Genomic DNA, 19,976 nt, shown 5'->3' on the forward strand with positions numbered 1-19,976 from the left:
CAACACTCTACATTTTATTCCTTAGGGCTTCATCTTAAAAATATATCATATTTGAGGGTTTTAAGTAATTTTCTAGTAAAAAAAAACCCCCACTGATTTTCTGATTTGTGCATGTATGTGAGAAGTGTCAGAATTGGCCTGGGGCTGAATACTGTAGCTGCTGACTTTTAATATTTGGGCACTTGTCTGTCCAGGGATCCAGTGCTGTCCTCAGCCAAGCCGATTCTTCAATTGGCTGTCGGGTGCTGGTGCCACCATCTTCACTAAGGGAAACTGGCAGTGAAGCCTTGCAGCTTCTCAGCTGGCTCCTACTGTGCATGCGCGAATCGCGTTGCGCTTTGAGAATGGGCCGCAGTCCACTGAAATGTCCCAGAGGGCTGCGGGGGGAAGGAGGGGAGCCAAACTTCCGGCTCAGTTCGCTGCTCAAAGCAAGGTACCTGCTCCCCCCCCCCCCCCCCCCCTCCAAAAGGTACCAAATGCCTCAGTGGAGGTGGCAAATAGGTGGAGCTTCCATTATTGGGCGTAACTTTGCTTTAAATAAATGTTCCGAGCCTGCTTCTGGGTTTGGGGCGTGCATGCCCCCTGCTGCCCCGCACTGCATTTGGACACAGTGGGATTTTGTCAGCAGGTCTCGGTCAATTATGTCCAGAACCTGCTGATCGGCTGTATCTAATCACAGCATAGAGCTCTGTGTTTACAAACAACACAGAGCTCTGCACACAACAGCCAAATCTCTTAGTAAAAGCAGACATATCACACACTTTACACTTGTTAGGCACACAGTCAGCCTTTGCCACTAAATGTTAACCCCTTCTAATCAAGTGTCGTTAGTACAGTGACTGTTCAATACTAGCACTGATCACTGTATCAGTGTTGGTGTACCTCCCAGCCAGTGTCAGCAAGCACCAGATTGCCCGCCACACCAACACAGTCCCAATATAAGTCACTGATCAGTTCCATTACCAGTATAGTGCCATAGCTGCAGAAATTCCAGTATATATACCATAGTTTGTAGATGCCATAACTTTGGCACAAACCAGTTACTATACACTTATTGGGCTTTTTTTTTTTTTTTTCTTTTTTTTTTTTTTTAACCAAAGACATGTAGCAGAGTTCCTTTGGCCTAAATTCTATGAAGAATTTTTATTTTTTTTTAAATTGAATATGTTTTATAACAGAAAATAGAAAATATCGCCTTTTTTAAATTATTATACAGTATTTATATAGCGCCAAAAGGTTTGCTCAGCGCTGTACATTATAGTGGGGGACAGAACATGACACAATACAGTAACAATACAATACACGAGGGGTTCGAGGGCCCTGCTCTTTCAAGCTTACAATCTAGGAGGAAATTCAAAATGTTCGATCTTTTTTTCTTTTTATATAATAAAAAATCCAGTTGTGAACAAATACTACCAAAAGAAACATCTGTATGTGTGAAAAAAATTATATGCATTTCATTTGGGTACAGTTTTGCATGACTGTGCAATTGCCAGTTAAAGTACTGTAGTGTAGTGCTGAATAGCAAAACATGCCCTTGTCTTGTAGGAGATCAAATCTTCTGGAGGTCAAGTGGTTGACACATGGCCAGTTATGGCCTGGTGTAAGATCTGGGTGCCTCTTTGTCTGTGGAGCAGAGCCATAGTAAAGTGTATGGAGCATTTTTTTTATGGTAACTGTTGGCTTGCTTTTTTTTTTGTGTGTGTTAATATACATAGTTACCTCTCTTTCTCACACTTTTGTCTCTATTCAGGTCTCCGGTTACTTATTTCAGTCATGTCGTCAGTACAGCGATATGCCTCCCCTAACCTTGGAAGGCATTGCAGAACGAGTTTTATATGTATTGAAACTGTACGATAAGGTGGACCCAGAAAAGGTGAGCCTGCTTTTCTTCTAGTCTTTCTAAGCTTTGGTCGGCAGTGTAGCACTGTCATAGGCTAAATGTGCCACCTGTACTGTTGAAAGTTGCCACGTATACCTTCTAGTTACACTGCCACGGTACTTCTGTAGGTGTCTTACCACCGATCACATAGCCCTAGTCATAAACCCGCCCTTTCCCCACCACTGGCTTTTTTGTAATACATTGTAGTGGATTGTGATAGACAGTCCACGTTTTATTAGATGATCAGTAAAATGACAATTTTATAGTCTTGCTACTTTCTGCTTCCTTCTCTTTAAATTCCTTCCTCTCTTAAGTAAACAATCAGATATAAGTTGACAGAACAATGATAATTAAGATGGCGCCTTCATCCAGAGTCTCACCCTAGGTGACTCATTAGAAGAAAAGTATCTTTTAACGTAAACAACCCCCATAAAAGGGAATGAGTCGTTTTCGGGACAATGATTGGAAGATATCAACACGGATGGAAGAACACGCAGAAACCCAGTGGACTTTTCACCCAATCAATGTATATGCTTTGCCTGCATCATGAGACCTATAAATGTTACTGGTAGTTCCTCAATAAAACAGAATTTTAGGAAGTTGGCAAACTGCATTTATGTGCCAGTGTCTTGCTTCTATGTGCACGTATTCTCACATTATATAAAGGCTCACTGGTAGATCACAACAGCTGTGGTCAGTAAGTGACCGCATCCAAAACAACATCACTTAATTTCCTTCTCATGACAACCAGCTTGCCAGCTCCCAAAACACTGTATCATTTCGATCAATCTTCTGGACAATGACCACTAGAGCCCACAGAAGCACAAGGACAAGTTCACCTTTGGGAACAGGGTACATGTTCCCACTGCTGCACCCCCTGCCCTCTCCCTGTGACAGCAGTAAGGGGAGAAGTTCCCTGTACCTGTTGTCACTTTTTGAAAACGGCGTGAGTGTGCAGGGTTCCGTCCACTCGGCCGTGTCATTCATTCAGAGTTCTGTGAATTCATGAACTACAAGTGCCAACATCCTTTTCAGATGTGGGCTTGTAGTTCTCAATGAACTACCACGGTGCTGTGGTAGTTCAATCAGTCTTTCAGTCAGTGTAAAACTTTCTGCACATACTCTGCTGATCATTGGTTCAATGCTTTACAAAAAAAAAAAAAAAGCAATGGGCAAGTCACAGATGGGGGGCACAGTTACAGGGCATTTTCCGGCTTGAGTGCATTTTCTGGTGGAGTGCGAAGCAGCAGTTGAACACAGCAGGATAACTAAAGCAGCAAGAAGATACAACAAAGAACTCTACTGTACTCTGGATGGACTTCAAGCAAAACAACCTGGGAAACATCTCTAACAAGTCTGATTCCCCCTCTATCGACCTTTTAATATGCCCCCTCTGCGCCTCCTTTTCATATCTGTATACTTTGTTCTCAAAATCTAATTTCTTTATCCCTCTGCTCCACCCCAAAGCTTATACATATCACCCTCACGTCTGCCATCTCCATACTACTGCTCTCATCACCTCCTGTCAATCCCACCTGCTAACCCAAATACCAGGACAGGAAGGCATGTGCACTCATTTACATCCCGCTCCCATCTTACTTTCCTCACCCTCCTAATATCTCCCCGAACCCTGGTTCTCCAGTATCTCACCCCCACATCAGGCACCCTCCTTCCTCCAGGAATAGCCGCAATCCACTCAATTTAATATCAATCCCCCTGCTCCTAAAAACCACCCTCCCTTTTTCACTCTTGCACTCTGGAATGCCCGCTCTGTCTGTAACAAGCTCACCTCTGTCCATGACCTTTTTGTCTCCCGCTCCCTTAACCTACTAGCAATTACAGAAACCTGACTTCAAGCATCAGAGTCTGCTTCTCCCACAGCACTTTCCCATGGAGGCCTCCACTGGACTCACTTGCGCAGACCCAATGGTCGGAGAGGAGTTGGAGTTGGTTTGCTTCTATCCCCACTGAGCACCTTTCAGGTCCTTCCTACCCCTCCCTCTCTATCCTTCTCTTCTTTCGAGACTCACTGCATTCGGCTGTTTTCTCCTATTTCTCTGAGGATTGCAGTGATCTATCGTCCTCCTTGACCGGTGTTGCGCTTTCTTGTCTTCTCTGCCTGGCTACCTCTCCTTTTGAAATACCCACTATCATTCTTGGTGATTTTAATATCCCCATTAATGTTAACAACCCGGCTACATCCCAACTCTTCAACCTAACCTTATCTTTTGCCTTAACACAATGGACACAGTCCTCCACTCACTCTGATGGGAATACATTAGACCTTGTTTTCTCCCATCTTTGCACTCCCTACAACCTTACAAATACCCCCTTTCCTCTCTGATCACAATCTCATCACCTTCACCTATCCCTCCAAGCAGCAAACAATCACCCGCAGAAACTTTACCCCTTCTGTTTTCTACTTTGCAACTGACCACCTCTATGACAGAATCTCTCCCCTGTCCTGCCCTGACTTGGCCACTGCTGTCTACAACCGTTCGCTTTCATCCACACTAGACTCACTTGCTCCTCTAACTACATGAAGTTTCAGGCCCCGACCATTACAACCTTGGCAGACTGACAATACCGGAAATTTTAAGAGACATAGCTGTGCACTGGAGCGATTGTGGCGTAAAACCAAATCCCAGCAAGCCTTCACCCTATATAAATCTTTCTTGAAATACAATTCCTCCCTTCATGCTGCCAAACAAGCCTACTTTGTCACTCTTATTAATAGCTTGTCATCCAGTCCTCGTCGTCTCTTCTCTACTTTTAACTCTTTACTTTCTCCACCACCCCCACCCGGTAACTCACAAGGTTACCAATCATTTAAAATAGATTGATGCAATTTGTGGGGGCATCTCCACTGCACAGACATCTATCCCACTTAGCATACTGTATACTAAACCTCCCTCAACACTTTCCTCTTTTGACCTTGCTAACTGAAGAGGTCTCTAAAGTTTTCTCAGAAGCCCGTCTCACCACCTGCCCCCCTAATCCTGTCCCCTCTCAACTATGGTCACTCTCTTCTTCTATCCTATGCTCCCTCACTCACATCTTCAATCTCTCCCTCTCTACTAACACCTTCTCCTCTATTCTAAAGTATGCGCTGATCACCCCCATACTTAAAAAGCCCTCACTGGACCCCACCAACCTGAACAACTTAAGACCCATCTCCCTGCTCCAGTTTACCTCTAAACTCCTAGAACGCTTAGTCTACAGTCGCTTGATCTCCTACCTCACAGACCACAACCTTCTTGGCCCCTTACAGTCTGACTTTCGCTCACTCCACTCCACTGAAACTGCCCTACTAAAACTCACTAATGATTTGCTAACAGCTAAAACCAATGGCCATTACTCCATGCTCTTACTACTTGACCTCTCTGTGGCTTTTGATACTGTTGACCATCCCCTCCTCCTCAAAAAAAATTTTTGTCCTTGGACCCCTTCTCTTCTCCATCTACACCTCCTCCCTTGGTCACTTGATAAACTCCCTTGGCTTTAAGTACCATCTCTATGCTGATAACACACAAATCTCTTTCTACTCCTCACCTCACCCCTTTAGTCTCCTCTCACATTAATAACCTACTAAGTGACATATCAGCATGGATATAACTCCACTTCCTCAAACTAAATCTTTCCAAAACAGAGCTCATACTATTCCCTCCAGCCCGTGCCCCCTCCCCTGACTTCTCCATCAAGATTAATATTACAACCATCAGCCGGTCCCCTCATGCCAGGGTACTAGGTGTAATCCTAGACTCCCATCTGTCCTTTCAGCCCCAAATCCAATCACTGTCCAAATCTTGTAGATTTCAACATCTCCAAGATAAGCCCATTTTTAACCACTGAAACCACTAAGCAACTTATTCACTCCCTTGTTATCTCTCGCAATGACTATTGTAACTCCCTCCTCGTTGGCCTACCTAATCGCAGGCTATCCCCTCTTCAGTCTATCCTGAATGCTGCTGCCAGACTCATCCACCTTACTAACCATTCCATGTCTGCCATCCCTCTCTGCCAATCCCTCCACTGGCTTCCCATTGCCCAATAAATAAAATTCAAAACATTAACAATAACGTATAAAGCCATTTATAACTCTGCCCCAAATTACATCACCAATCTTGTCTCCAAATATCACCCAAACCGTCCTCTCCGCTCCTTGCGCGTCCTCCTGCTGCCTAGCTCCCTTGTCTCCTCCTCCCACGCTAGTCTCCAGGACTTCTCCAGAGCCTCCCCCATGCTCTGGAACTTTCTACCCCAGTCTTATCAGACTCACCTACTCTGCCCACTTTTAGGCGATCTCTGAAAATTATCTCTTCAGGTAAGCCTATCCTGCCTTCAGCTGATAACCAAAACCTCTATTTCTTCTATCAGTTCATCCCCCACAGTTATTACCTTTTGTACCACCAGCCCCTCCCTCTTAGATTGTAAGCTCCCAGGATCAGGCCCTCCTAACACTCTTGTATTGAACTGTATTGTTGCTGTATTGTCTCCCGTTATATTGTAAAGCGCTGAGCAAACTGTTAGCGCTATATAAATCCTGTATAATAATAATTTTACAGTGAACTTATCCTGTAAAAGCTCCTTTTTTTTTTTTTTCTTCTTTAAAATTACAAACATGTTATACTTACTGTGTGCAATTGAATTGCACAGAGCGGTCCAGATCCTCCTCTTCTCAGGGTCTCTTGCAGGCGCTCCTGGCTCCTCCTCTTCTTGCACCACGAGAAGCTGATTCTTATTGTAGCAAACCTTCTGAGCTCTGCTGTCTGCTTCTATAGACACAGACCGCAAGGCTCAGCCCTCCCCCTGCTCCCTCGTCACGGGATTTGAATGACAGCAGGGGGAACTCCATACTTGTTTAGAAATTAATTTGAAAAAATTCTCCTTCCTGCTTTTCAAAATTTCCTGTCACTGCAGTTGAAAGCAAACGTTGATTTGACCACATTAATGATTAGAAAATCGAATAAACGTTCGTGAAGTGGAACATTTTGACTGAAATTCTATTGTATGGCCATATTAAGTGTATTCTGCCAGAATTTTGTTCTGTACTTAGATTGTTTGCCTTTTGTGCACTGCCCTGCATGGGGAGGGAGTAGTAGAAGCAGTAGTACCTATCCCACATTTTACAGAACACTGATATAGCTACACACAATGTATTCTGATTACTCCTTTAGCTGGTTCACAGGATATCCTATAAAAGTCAGATAATTAATATACCCAGACAGTGCTAGCAAAATTGTAAAGCTGGGTACATACACACTGAGGGTTTTTTTTTTTTTTTCCTTTCATCTGACCCAGGAGGTTGATGCAGTGATCTCCCTCACTGTGTCTTTGAATTTTGACAGGGGACTGTTGGACAGATAATTGTACACGCTGATCAAAACCTTAATATTTTTTGAGGGTATCCTATGCCGGCCATAGACGGTTCGTTTATCGTCCGAATTTTCGGCTGAAAAACGAAAAGTCGGTCGTTCTGTTGCCACCAATGCTTACGAAAATCGTCCGTTTTTCGTAAATTTTCCAGCATGACTGATAAAAGAAATGAGTAAGAATCAGCCGACGACATTGCCCCACTAACGGTGTGAATATCGACCGATTATTCTTTCAGACAAAAATTTGCCCGATAAACGAACTGTCTATGGCCTGCATTAGGCTCCTTCCGCACAGGAATTTAGGCATGCTGCTAATCCCAGCAGCAAAAATCTGATTCTTGCTGCTGGGATTGATAGCTGTGCGCAGATATTGTCCAGCCACTGTCGCTGCAAGTAATCATTGGCGCGAATAGCTGAAGCCACTGACAGCCTGTCATTCCACTGTACAGGGTTCATCGACTCCCACTGTACAGGGTTCATCGACTCCCACTGTACAGGGTTCATCGACTCCCACTGTACAGGGTTCATCGACTCCCACTGTACAGGGTTCATCGACTCCCACTGTACAGGGTTCATCGACTCCCACTGTACAGGGTTCATCGACTCCCACTGTACAGGGTTCATCGACTCCCACTGTACAGGGTTCATCGACTCCCACTGTACAGGGTTCATCGACTCCCACTGTACAGGGTTCATCGACTCCCACTGTACAGGGTTCATCGACTCCCACTGTACAGGGTTCATCGACTCCCACTGTACAGGGTTCATCGACTCCCACTGTACAGGGTTCATCGACTCCCACTGTACAGGGTTCATCGACTCCCACTGTACAGGGTTCATCGACTCCCACTGTACAGGGTTCATCGACTCCCACTGTACAGGGTTCGACTCCCACTGTACAGGGTTCATCGACTCCCACTGTACAGGGTTCGACTCCCACTGTACAGGGTTCGACTCCCACTGTACAGGGTTCATCGACTCCCACTGTACAGGGTTCATCGACTCCCACTGTACAGGGTTCATCGACTCCCACTGTCCACACACAGCTGTCAATCCCAGCCAGAAGATTCAGTAGATTTTTGCCACTAGGCTTCCCAACATTGCTAAACGTCCATGTGAATGAAGCCTAACTGACCAGAACCGTATATAGGAATAGAAGGTGTATAGTACTCGTTTCGACCCAAGTTTAAAAGCATAATCCATCTTTCTGACCATGTTTTATGTTACCCCTGTGTATAAGTTGTAACATATAACAAGATCACATTTCCCAGCCCCCCCCCATCCTTAAGTAGCCCCGCATATCTCCCTGAATTACAAGGTGCTTCTTGCTGCAGCTTTTGCTTTGAAATTAGTGCAGATGTGCATGGCTCCGCCTGCATCATCCAATCACGGGGATCTGATAGGAAAGCCCACAAGTCCCATCTGCCATCACAGCAGAGTGACTCGTAGATCTCATTGGAGCACAAGTGTGGTGACATCACTGCACTTCTAGTCCATTTGTTACCTTCTCCATCCCCATGGCAGAAGGTCCATACCTCCATACAGGGCTGGGGGAATAGTTTGCCGGAGCTTGTGCATTGTACCCTGTTCATAGTTGTAAGGTTCCTAATCAAAGATTTTATAAATATGGGTGCAGTATTTAATTTTGCAAAAGGACTGGGCCTTTTGAAGAATAATTTCCTCTTCTGTGGCATTTAAACTACGATACCCATCAATCCATGTTTGTTAACTTCCCTGGCGGTATTCCCGAGTGTAGCTCGGGGTAACGTTTCAGCACCACAAGTGGTAACCCCAAGCTACACTCGGGAATACCCTGCAGCATTGCTCCGGGATCCCTTCTGCACTTACCTTGTCCGCGATGTCCCTCCTGCAGCGTCCCCTGCAATGTCCTCCGGCCGATGCCGGCATCTGTCTTCTGGGTTCCGTTCCCTGCGACGTCGGGATGTACGGGGGACGGAACTGGCGGGAAATTTTTGAAATTTTAAAAGTGACATTCACTAAATACACTAAAATCACATAGTAAAACATTCCTGTATCAAACCATTTCACATACATTTTGTCCCGAGTGCTTTGTCCTGTGCCCTGCCTGCATTTTTACTGTTCTTTCTGCCTGGAAACTGAGAAACGTCCATGGCGTCCAAAAAGTGTCCCTTTTAGGACAAAATCGGTTTTAGACCGGCTAGAGAACAGCGATAGTAAATCAGAACCACTTGCAGAATTGAGTGATAATGATTTGCGGGGAAATTCGTCATCGGACACTGAAAACGATTTTGCGACTTTGCTTAGTGATGTGCGAACTTGGCGCTCTATTTCAAATTTCAGTGTTTTTGTTTTGATTATATTATTGAATTAAATTTATTATATTTTTTATGATTATTTATTAAACTATAATGTATGATTTCGTGTTTCAAATTGTAACATACCCGGGATGTTTACTAGACTCTTGTTCGGACAGATTTCAGTGAGTTATTCCTAAAAATTTCGGCCTACAATAAAAAAAACTACATATTTCCATGCAAAAAAAAGTACCGCTTTGAGCACAGAAATAAAGACATAATCAGACCGCTAGGGAGGCTACTTGGATCTTTGGCACAACTTGCTGTAATAGTATGTGAGCAAAGGTGCTAGGGGTGTCTCTCTTCTCTTATTCACTGTTCATAATTGATTTGATTGATTATTACAACCTCCTACATCAAACAATTGCTGAAAAGTGAACATCACAGTTCAGACAGATGAAAATATTGCAAACACCTTTTTTCCTCTATTGAGCTTTCATATTTCAGTAGTAGTAGTGTGCCATGGGCTGCACAAATGCACAGGAATTTTCTAGTCTCTTTGTGAGCTTCAGTCTCTGAAAGCAAAATCTGAACAAAAGAAAGACACCCAAGCTAACTATTAATGTGTGTGTGAAACTGGGGGTTCCTGGCCCAGTTAGGGACAGAGAATTCCAAGGCCCCTTTCACACAGGGTGAATCCGGGTTTGCTCAGCAGGAGATCTATGCTCTGATCTGCTGAGTTAAGCGGAGCGGTCAGGTGACAGGTCCGCTCCTCTTATGCATACACGGACACAGCCCGCTCTGCTCTATGGGCAGCCAGATGTCATTGGACCAGCTGTCCGTTTCCACCCGACTGCCATTTGATCTAGCCAGATGTAGGGGAACAGATCCCCTTAGGTTTTTAGTTTGTTTTTGTTTTTTTTAAATGTCGGATCGGATCAGACTCGGAGGTAGCCGAGTGTAAACAGACACAAGTCCATCTACATCTGACTGCCTATAGAGGAGAATGGGGGCTCCAGTTGGGTCTGGCTGGAAAAACAGACAGCTGGACCCACTCTGACTTCTCGTGTGAAAGGGCCCAAGATGCATCGTCCAGCCTCGTCTGAAGATGCAAATCTCAGTTCATTTTGCAACCCTTTTAAAATGATCTTCTAGTGATGTTTTAAAGGGGGATTCCTATATCTGGTGGAGCTGCAAAAGAATCAGTTTGACATTGAGTCTTCCAGGTATATAATACAATCCATAGATTAAAGGCACACCAGAAGTAGCTTTTCTCTTTGTGCTCCCGGGCTCTTTGCCATCCATAAAGAGGCGTCTTATTTATTTATTTCAGGTACTTATACAGCGCCGTCAATTTACGCAGCACTTTACATATATATTGTACATTCACATCAGTCCCTAACCCTCAAGGGGTGTACAATCTAAGGTCCCTAACTCACATTCATATACAAGGGCCAATTTAGACAGGAGCCAATTAACCTGACACTGTCTAGAAGCAGCTCGAGCCACAATATTCAGACACTGGGAAGCAGCCATTATAACACCAGGGGGTTTCTTGGCCGCAATCATGAATACAGAGAGCCTGATGGCAAGAGATTCAGGTAGGAAGGACCATGGTCAGACTGGGCCATGTTCAGATCCTCCCAGGTATTCCAAAACCTCTTGACATCTTAAAGTGGAACTAAACCTAACTATTTTAAAAAACATTTTATAGCAGATGAGACATGTTATGTTTCTTCTGCAACAATACTTTACCTGCCTGCTTGCAGCTTTCTACCAAATGTACATTGAGCTGCACATGTGCAGTTCAGCATGCATTGCTGGCACACTTTGGCTGGGCTGGAACGACTGACGCATGTGCACATGCGTGAGATAACATCGTCCCCTGCCAGCCAATCAACAGGCCAAAAATTCAGCACCAGGAGGAGGGGGATGACAGCAGCTGGCGAGGGACATAACCGCTGCATCACCGGAAGGGAGAGAGGAGGTTGTTAAATAACCAGAGGTAACCTAATATCCAAGTACTGCCCAGCACGCACACTCCGCTCCTCACAAGACCTCCTTCTCTCTAGTTCCCTGGTCTCCTCCTCCCATGCCCGTCTCCAGGACTTCTCCAGGGTGTCACCCATCCTCTGGAACTCCCTGCCCCAACCCATCAGATTATCACCTACTCTCCTCTCCTTTAGGTGCACCCTGAAAACCCATCTCTTCAGGGAAGCCTACCCCACCCCCTGCTAACTTGCCGACCTCCTCCACTCTTCCTACCACTCCATCCCCCACAGCTATCTCCTCCTGTACCACCATCCCCTCCCTCCTAGATTGTAAGCTCCAAAGAGCAGGGCCCTCAATCCCCTCATGTTTTGCATTGTATTGGTATGTTCTGTCACATGTTCTGTCCCCCTTTGTAATGTACAGCGCTGAGCAAACTATTGGCACTTTATAAATTCTGTATAATAATAATAATAAATAGTTACCTCTTGCTGTCAACATTTATTTCAGGTACTTGTATAGCGCCGTCAATTTACACAGCACTTTACATATATATTGTACATTCACATCAGTCCCTAACCCTCAAGGGGTGTACAATCTAAGGTCCCTAAATCACATTCATATATACACATACTAGGGACAATTTAGACAGGATCCAATTAACCTACCAGCATGTCTTTGGAGTGTGGGAGGAAACCGGAGTACTCGGAGGATACCCACGCAGGCACAGGGAGAACATGCAAACTCAAGGCAGGAGGTGCCCTGGCTGGGATTCAAACCAACGACCCGAGTACCACCAGGCGGAAGTGCTAACCATTTAGCTACTGTGCTGCCCATCATGACATTTATATGCCTAAAAACCGCAATCGGTCACCTCTACAGCCCCCCATCCCTTTTTCTTTTTTCTTTTCCTTTTTTATATTCGCTGCTTTTTATAATACAAGCAATGTCATGTAACATTTACCCATATCACTTTTTTGAAAACCAATACAAAAAGAAAAATGTACCTAAATGGGCAGTGCGAGTTTCTTTTAAATAATTCTACCTCAAGCCATCTTATTGTTAACCGTGACTAAGCAGATTAATGCCCAGAGAATGTCATATAAGAGGAAGAGTCCAGCAGGTGAGCTTTTATGTACAGTGCCTTGAAAAAGTATTCACACCCCTTAACATTTTCCACATTTTGTCATGTTGCAACCAAAAACGTAAATGTATTTTATTGGGATTTTATGATGGACTAACACAAAATGGCACATAACTGTGAAGTGGAAAGAAAATGATAAATGGTTTTCAAAATTTTTTACAATTACATATGTGAAATAAGTGTGGCGTGTATTTGTATTCAGCCCTCTTTACTCTGATACCCCTAACTAAAATCTAATGGAACCAATTGCCTTCAGAAGTCACCTAACTAGTAAATAGGGTCCACCTGTGTGTAATTTAATCTCAGTATACAGTGGGGATCGAAAGTTTGGGCACCCCAGCTAAAAATTTGTATTAATGTGCATAAAGAAGCCAAGGAAAGATGGAAAAATCTCCAAAAGGCATCAAATTACAGATTAGACATTCTTATAATATGTCAACAAAAGTTAGATTTTATTTCCATCATTTACACTTTCAAAATAACAGAAAACAAAAAAATGGCATCTGCAAAAGTTTGGGCACCCTGCAGAGTTAATATCTTGTACTGCCCCCTTTGGCAAGTATCACAGCTTGTAAACGCTTTTTGTAGCTAGCCAAGAGTCTTTCAATTCTTGTTTGAGGTATCAGTTTAAGCCTCTTGATGTAATCCCTCGTGGATTTCGAGGTGTGTTTAGGATCATTATCCATTTGTAGAAGCCATCCTCTCTTTAACTTCAGCTTTTTCACAGATGGCATCAAGTTACCATCCAAAATTTGCTGAAATTTTATTGAATCCATTTTTCCTTCGTGAGATGTTCCCTGTGCCACTGGCTGCAACACAACCCCAAAGTATGATTGATCCAACTCCATGCTTAACAGTTGGACAGAGGTTCTTTTCATTAAATTCTGTGCCCCTTCTTCTCCAAACGTACCTTTGCTCATTCTGGCCAAAAAGTTCAATTTTAACCTCATCGGTCCACAGAACTTGTTTCCAAAATGCATCAGCCTTGTCTATATATGTTCATTTGCAAAGTTCAAACGATGATTTTTGTGGTGAGGACGTAGAAGAGGTTTTCTTCTGATGACTCTTCCATGAAGACCATATTTGTACAAGTATCTCTTTATAGTGGAATAGTGTACCACAACTCCAGTGTCTGCCAGATCTTTCTGGAGGGATCGTGCAGTCAAACGTGGGTTTTGAATTGTTTTTCTCACAATCCTGCGAGCTGTTCTGTCTGATATTTTTCTTGGTCTTCCAGATCTTGCTTTAACTTCCACTGTTCCTGATGACTGCCATTTCTTAATTACATTCCGAACAGAGGATATTGACATCTGAAAACGCTTTGCTATCTTCTTGTAGCCTTCTCCAGCTTTGTGAGCGTCAACTATTTTCAGTTTCAGTTTTCTAGACAATTGCTTAGAAGAACCCATGGTGCTGATTGTTGGGGCAAGGTCAGATGAGTCTGGGCATTTAAAACCTTTGAGATTGACATCACCTGGTCTTCCCAGACGATGATTGAGAACAATCCATGACACTGGCAGGTCTCAGCTTTGCAAAGGGGGCAGTGCATGCTATAAATTCTGCAGGGTGCCCAAACATTTGCAGACGCCATTTTTTTGTTTTCTGTTATTTTGAAAGTAAAAGATGGAAATAAAATCTAACTTTTGTTGACATATTATAAGAATGTCTAATCTGTAATTTGATGCCTTTTGGAGATTTTTCCATCTTTCCTTGGCTTCTTTATGCACATTAATACAAATTTTTAGCTGGGGTGCCCAAACTTTCGATCCCCACTGTAGATACAACTGTTCTGTGAAGCCCTCAGAGGTTTGTTTGGGAACATTTGTGAACAAACGGCATCATGAAGGCCAAGGAACACATCAGACAGGTCAGGAATTTGTAATCTCTGGATTGTCTTTGTCCACTAATAATTGTGTAGTGTTTAAATACATCTCTAATTCCCTGGAGTTACAAGTAGCAGGTCTAATTGTTTATCTGAATTTTGCGGTAGTATTACTTTGTCCTAAATGCACATACATAACGTTTTAGTGGTGCATAAACCTAAAATACTGGATGTTCATTATGCTTCTTCCAGCTCACCGTCAACTCCCATTTCATGAAAGACCTGGGACTGGATAGTTTGGACCAAGTTGAAATAATCATGGCAATGGAAGATGAGTTTGGTAAGATGGCTGCACCCCGGTTTATTGTCCCCAAACCAGAAATGTAATGTATTGCAGCTTGGATGTGGTGTTTGCATTAGTTTTCTATTTTTAGCTTTTTCTCCCTCTGTTTTCACCTGGTGATCTGGCCAGTAATACACCTCCTGTATTCACATGCCCCCACTCTTTATGAAGGAACTCAGGGGCACCTTTTGGATAGTAGCAATGTCAGTCTGGGGGGGAGGGTAGTGTCAAATGCACTAGCAGATTTACCCCGGGTTCACATATATGCGGCCGTGCGGGCCGCGTTTTGCAGAGGCATGAGAGCCCGTTCATTTGAATGGACTCCGGTGCCTTGTGACATGCACAGAAGTAGTCCCTGCACTTTTGAAAACGCAGCCTGCACGGGATCCTCGGTTCCCAGTACGGCTGCGTTTTCCAGTGCGGGTGGCGCGCCATTAGAACTAATGTCACCCGCCCGCAGGTTCGCATTCCTCTGTGCAGGTGTTGCGGCTGCACGGATTTTTGTGCGGATCCACAGCGGCACCACCCACACAGATGTGAACCTAGCCTCAAAGAAGAATTCTAGTCACCCTGAATCCAGCAATGCGCCATCCCTGGAACTCCCTGTTTCCGGGTCTCAAGCACTGGCTGCTGTCATTGACCAGGTGGAGGTGACGTCCCTCCTGCACATTGTCGAATATATGCAGTGGGCTGCACCTGTGTAGCTTACTGGACAGAGGCGGACAGGCGGGTAAGAAGCTTTAATGCGGAAGAGACCAAGCATGTCTCTTCAATTAACAATCCTGAATTTTCAATTCACAGCCTAATATTCCACTTTATATTCCAATGGTTTTTATTTTTAAACATTATAAAACAGAGGCAATAAAACTCACCCACACAGGGGCTATCAATTGCACAGAAAAAAAAAAGCAAAATAAAAGGAAAACAGTGCTCTAATGCCAACAGGGCAAAAGGTACGCCCACGCAGGGGCTATCAATGGCACATAAGGTACAAAACATTAATGCAACTGACTCTAACAACTAAAGGCAGCTGTCCAGTCACACCAAAAACAGAGAGAGAAAGGGGAAAGAAAAAAAAAAAGGGGGGGGCAAAGAGCAGGGGTCCAAGAGCGCCAATACCAAACGCCATTACATCCCCAGGCTAGCCGGGGGGGAGTGAGGGAAAGGCATATTGCAACCACGGCTCCCATATTTTAAAAAATTTACGGTGGGAGTCGTTGCGGATACTCGACATCTGCTCGTTGAGCATCATAGTAGTCATACGATCCCGCACCCCCTGAAGAGGGACAAACGGACTCTTCCAGGCCTGGGCAATTGTTCTAGTGGCCGATAAAAAAACAAATAAGAAGCCAACTTCTGCTGGTGAGCCAAGAGGCCTGGTATGGGGCAATGAAGCAAGGCATACCGAGCATCCCGGGGTATGGAGAGATGGAACAAGGTGAAAAGGAGGCCAAACACACGAGACCAAAAACGAAACAGTCTCGGGCATGACCACCAGATGTGCAAGACAATATTCCACTTTAAATACACTAACAAATTGAAGCCAAGCTCCAGCTCACATTTTATCCCAAAAGAAAAAAACCTGCTGTAACTGCTTACAAAGGTTTTACAGAAACGCTGATCATTGTAAGCACCCCTGCCAGTGTAAAATGGCTTGTCTCATCAATGTAGCTCATACCATCTGCTTGACAGCTTGTTCTTTTGAAAAGCAACAGACTTGCTGGCTGGGTCACCAGATGAAAATAGAAGAAAGAGCCTAAAATGAATACAGACATTACATGTAAGAAATTTTAAGCTGCAATATAATAAATGCTTGCTTTTTGGGTTTCATACCACTTTTAACTATTCTGTCTGTTCTTTGGTGGTCATTTGTAACGTGGATCTATAGTTTTGGAAATGACTATTGTTGTTAAGTCGCTTTAGCTTAGTTTGGTAGGTTGAAATCATGACCACCTCCTTTGACAGCTGAAACCAATACATCTAAAACTTGTTTTAGTCCCCCCCCACCCACCCCTCTTCTTTTTTTTTTTTTTTTTTTTTTTTTTTTTTTTTTTTTAAAATAACCTGTTTACACTTACCTGTGAGTGCAAGCAGATTGCTATGGGGGCACTTATGTAGGCCTGCTCCCGAGCCCCACTACCTGCATCTATAGACAGAGTAGCTGAGCCCCAACCCACACTCCCTCTTCACTGGCCTTGATTGACAGCAGCAGGAGCAAATGGCTCCCGCTGCCTCAAAGACTATGGAAGCATGAAGTGGGGGAGGAGAGCCCCTGCAGACAGCCCTTTTAAATTGTAACAGTGGGTAGGGCTTAAAGCGGAGCGCCACTCAAAAGGGGAAGTTCTTCTTTAAGGACCCCCCCCCCTTTTGGGGGGTGGGGTGGAGCGGGTACCCGAATTTGACAGGTACCCACTTCTGGTCTGATCGCCTAGGCCAGGGTAGGCAACCTGCGGCTAGCTGTTGGGGAACTACATTTCCCATGAGACATTGCAAAATTGACAGTTACAGCTATGACTTGCAGAGGCATGATGGAACTTGTAGTCCTGCAACAGCTGGAGAGCCGCAGGTTGCCTACCCCTGGCCTAGGCAATCAGAAACTGAAGGTGTCCTCCCTGCCTGTAGTCTTTTGGGACATATGACAGGTCCCAGAAGGCTACAGGACCATTCATGAAGTGCAGCGCTACTCGCGCATGAGCAGTGGGTACCCGGCTGTGAAGCTGCAAGCTGTCACAGCCGGATGCCGACCTCCTGGAAAACAGGACGGCCGGTGAAACGATCTGCGGGGGACACACCATGGGACCGAGGGACAGGTAAGTGGCTGTTTTTTAAAAGTCATCAGCTACAGTTTTTGACTTTTATTTTTTGACAACGTGAGTGGAACTCCACTTTAAATTGGGACAAATAAGTTAAACCTGAACCTATGCTGCTAAGGGTCAAGTGTGAAGGGTCAGGACTAAGTAACGCACAGACTTTATCCTGACCCCTGAACTCTGTGTGTTACTTAATCCTTATCTCTGAATTCTGTGTGTTACTCAATCATTAAGTAACACACACAGTTCAAGGGTTAGTATTGGGTAACACACTTGTTCAGAGGAGTAGCAGGGATCATGTCAGCAGTAGTTAGTCATGCTTGCTGCATCACCCTGGGAGCTGCCTGGTAGAATAAAGTTGCAGTGCACAGGCTCCAGTAAGTACTCACCAAATTCTAAAACGCCACCGCTGGAACGGTGTGCTTGGTAGCATAGATGTCTGCACCAGGGTGGATTTGATTTACATCAAACTGATTAAAATCACGATTTAAATCACTAGTCAGTAAGGCTTGATTTAAATCCTAGTTTTCTACATAAAGACTAATTCTTGCTGGTATAACTTTAATATACAAGTAGATGAAGATTTTTAGAATAACTTTTCATATTAGTTTTTTTATCCCCAGTTTAATAGGTTAATCATTCATATTTGGACAACTTTTCTGTTGTACTTAGGAAGGAGAAAAATAATCATTCCCTTAATAATAACAATTTAAATAGATTTATTCATCTGAAACAATAACATTCCAAAAAATGTTATTTGCTTAAACATCCATGTTTGTTAACTAATTTGGCTAAACAAAATATATATATTTTAAGAAACGTAGACTGTCAGCCCCTTCCTCCTCACACTTAGTTTCACTTTCTTCTTGTGCAGATCTATTCCACTCCAAACAATCAGAAAAATATTGTTTCTATTCTATTCACTGAACTTCTTGAAACTTAGCACTGAAGGGGTTGATTCTGTATTCATAGGTTTGTAGAAGTTAGGATGAAGGTCTTTTTCTTAACTCTGTTCATGTTATAACATTTTTGCTGTGAAGAAGAGGCATGTGATCTCCGCTGAGTCAAATTCAGTTTTGAGAACTGCAAAAGTAAACCGAACATCTGTGATAATATCTTGTAGGCAGAGAAACTGCCCAATAATCTTACAGAAACCTCTGGAAGAGCATGACATTGTGAATGGATTTATGGAATTTATTTACCAAAAAAATTAAACATATACAGCCTTATTCTACATAATTAAAAAACGAATCTTTATTTCATGATGGAATAACCTTTGGATGGTAATATATTTTCCTCAAAAAGCATTTTATTAAAAAAAATCCCATTTAAATAAAAAAAATCCGTTTTTTTTTTTTTTGTTTTTTTTTGGATTTTTTTAAAAAAATCATTCATTTTTATCCACCCTGGTCTGCACACACGCAGAGTGCTAGTGCTCTGCCAGCACCGTTTTTTAAACTATAACTAGTCGCTAATACTGTCCCGTAGACTTTGCAAGGAACAGCTGAAGCGGTCTGCATGTGTACAGCACCATGAATGGCCACGCATGCACAGAAGGCTCTGCTGGTGCCTTTTTTGAATGCCGGGGCAAACAGAAAAAACTGTCAGACGCCCGTTTCATGGGGACAGACCCCCCCCCCCCCCCACACAACGGGGATGGTTTCTGGGAAATTAAAACAAATTGCAACTTTAATACTGGCGCATATGCCATTGAGCTGAATCTTGTCCAACACATTTGTTTACCTGTGTCAGAGAGAAGATGGGCCATTGGAAAGGGATTGGCACAGTCTCATCATAGAGGCCTTTCCTTTATAGTTTCCTCTTTATGTAATGCAGGACCACTTAAAGCAGCACTGAAAGTAGTGATTTTATTTTGATGGATCTTCATTTTCTGAAAGAAGTAAAGCTGGCCATACACGGTTCAAAAAAACTGTACTGATTCACACATTCAATGTTGATGGGGGCAATCCCCCCCACTGCGTCATTGTATTCTGATAATGGGGAGCCTTCATCCGCTATCAGAATACGTAGATCAGCATTGCAGCCGCTGTTTGGTAGATACAATTCTGTTCAGCTGCAGTGGCCACACATGGATTGAAATACTGCCGGTCCCAGCTGAGCTAGCCAAATTTCGATCAAGGGGTGGGTGGGTTGTCTCACTGACCTGCCTGAGCATTGGCATCAGAGACACGGCCTCGAATTAATCAGTAAGAGCTCTGTAGACAGGGACTGTCTGGTCTTTTTGATTTGGCATTCAGATTTTCTGATCAGAAGCCAGCTTTGGGAAATGAGTAAAATTTTTTCTGGACAAAGTGTTGTGTCCATGCTTTCTGGT

General features: G+C 43.7%; 1 protein-coding gene across 1 annotated transcript in view; it reads left to right on the forward strand.

The window, feature by feature from the left end:
• The window catches only part of NDUFAB1 (NADH:ubiquinone oxidoreductase subunit AB1), a 45,493-nt gene that overhangs the window by 13,102 nt on the left and 12,415 nt on the right, over nt 1-19,976 (forward strand). Inside the window, exons 2-3 of the mRNA XM_089682417.1 lie at nt 1,754-1,876; nt 14,741-14,828. Of these exons, the coding sequence (XP_089538543.1) occupies nt 1,754-1,876; nt 14,741-14,828 (211 nt within the window). The remainder of the gene's footprint in view (nt 1-1,753; nt 1,877-14,740; nt 14,829-19,976) is intronic.

Source organism: Staurois parvus, unplaced genomic scaffold (assembly GCF_062004578.1).
Source record: "Staurois parvus isolate SC_StPar_1 unplaced genomic scaffold, SC_StPar_1.0 ptg000289l, whole genome shotgun sequence".
Classification (NCBI taxonomy): Eukaryota; Metazoa; Chordata; class Amphibia; order Anura; family Ranidae; genus Staurois; species Staurois parvus.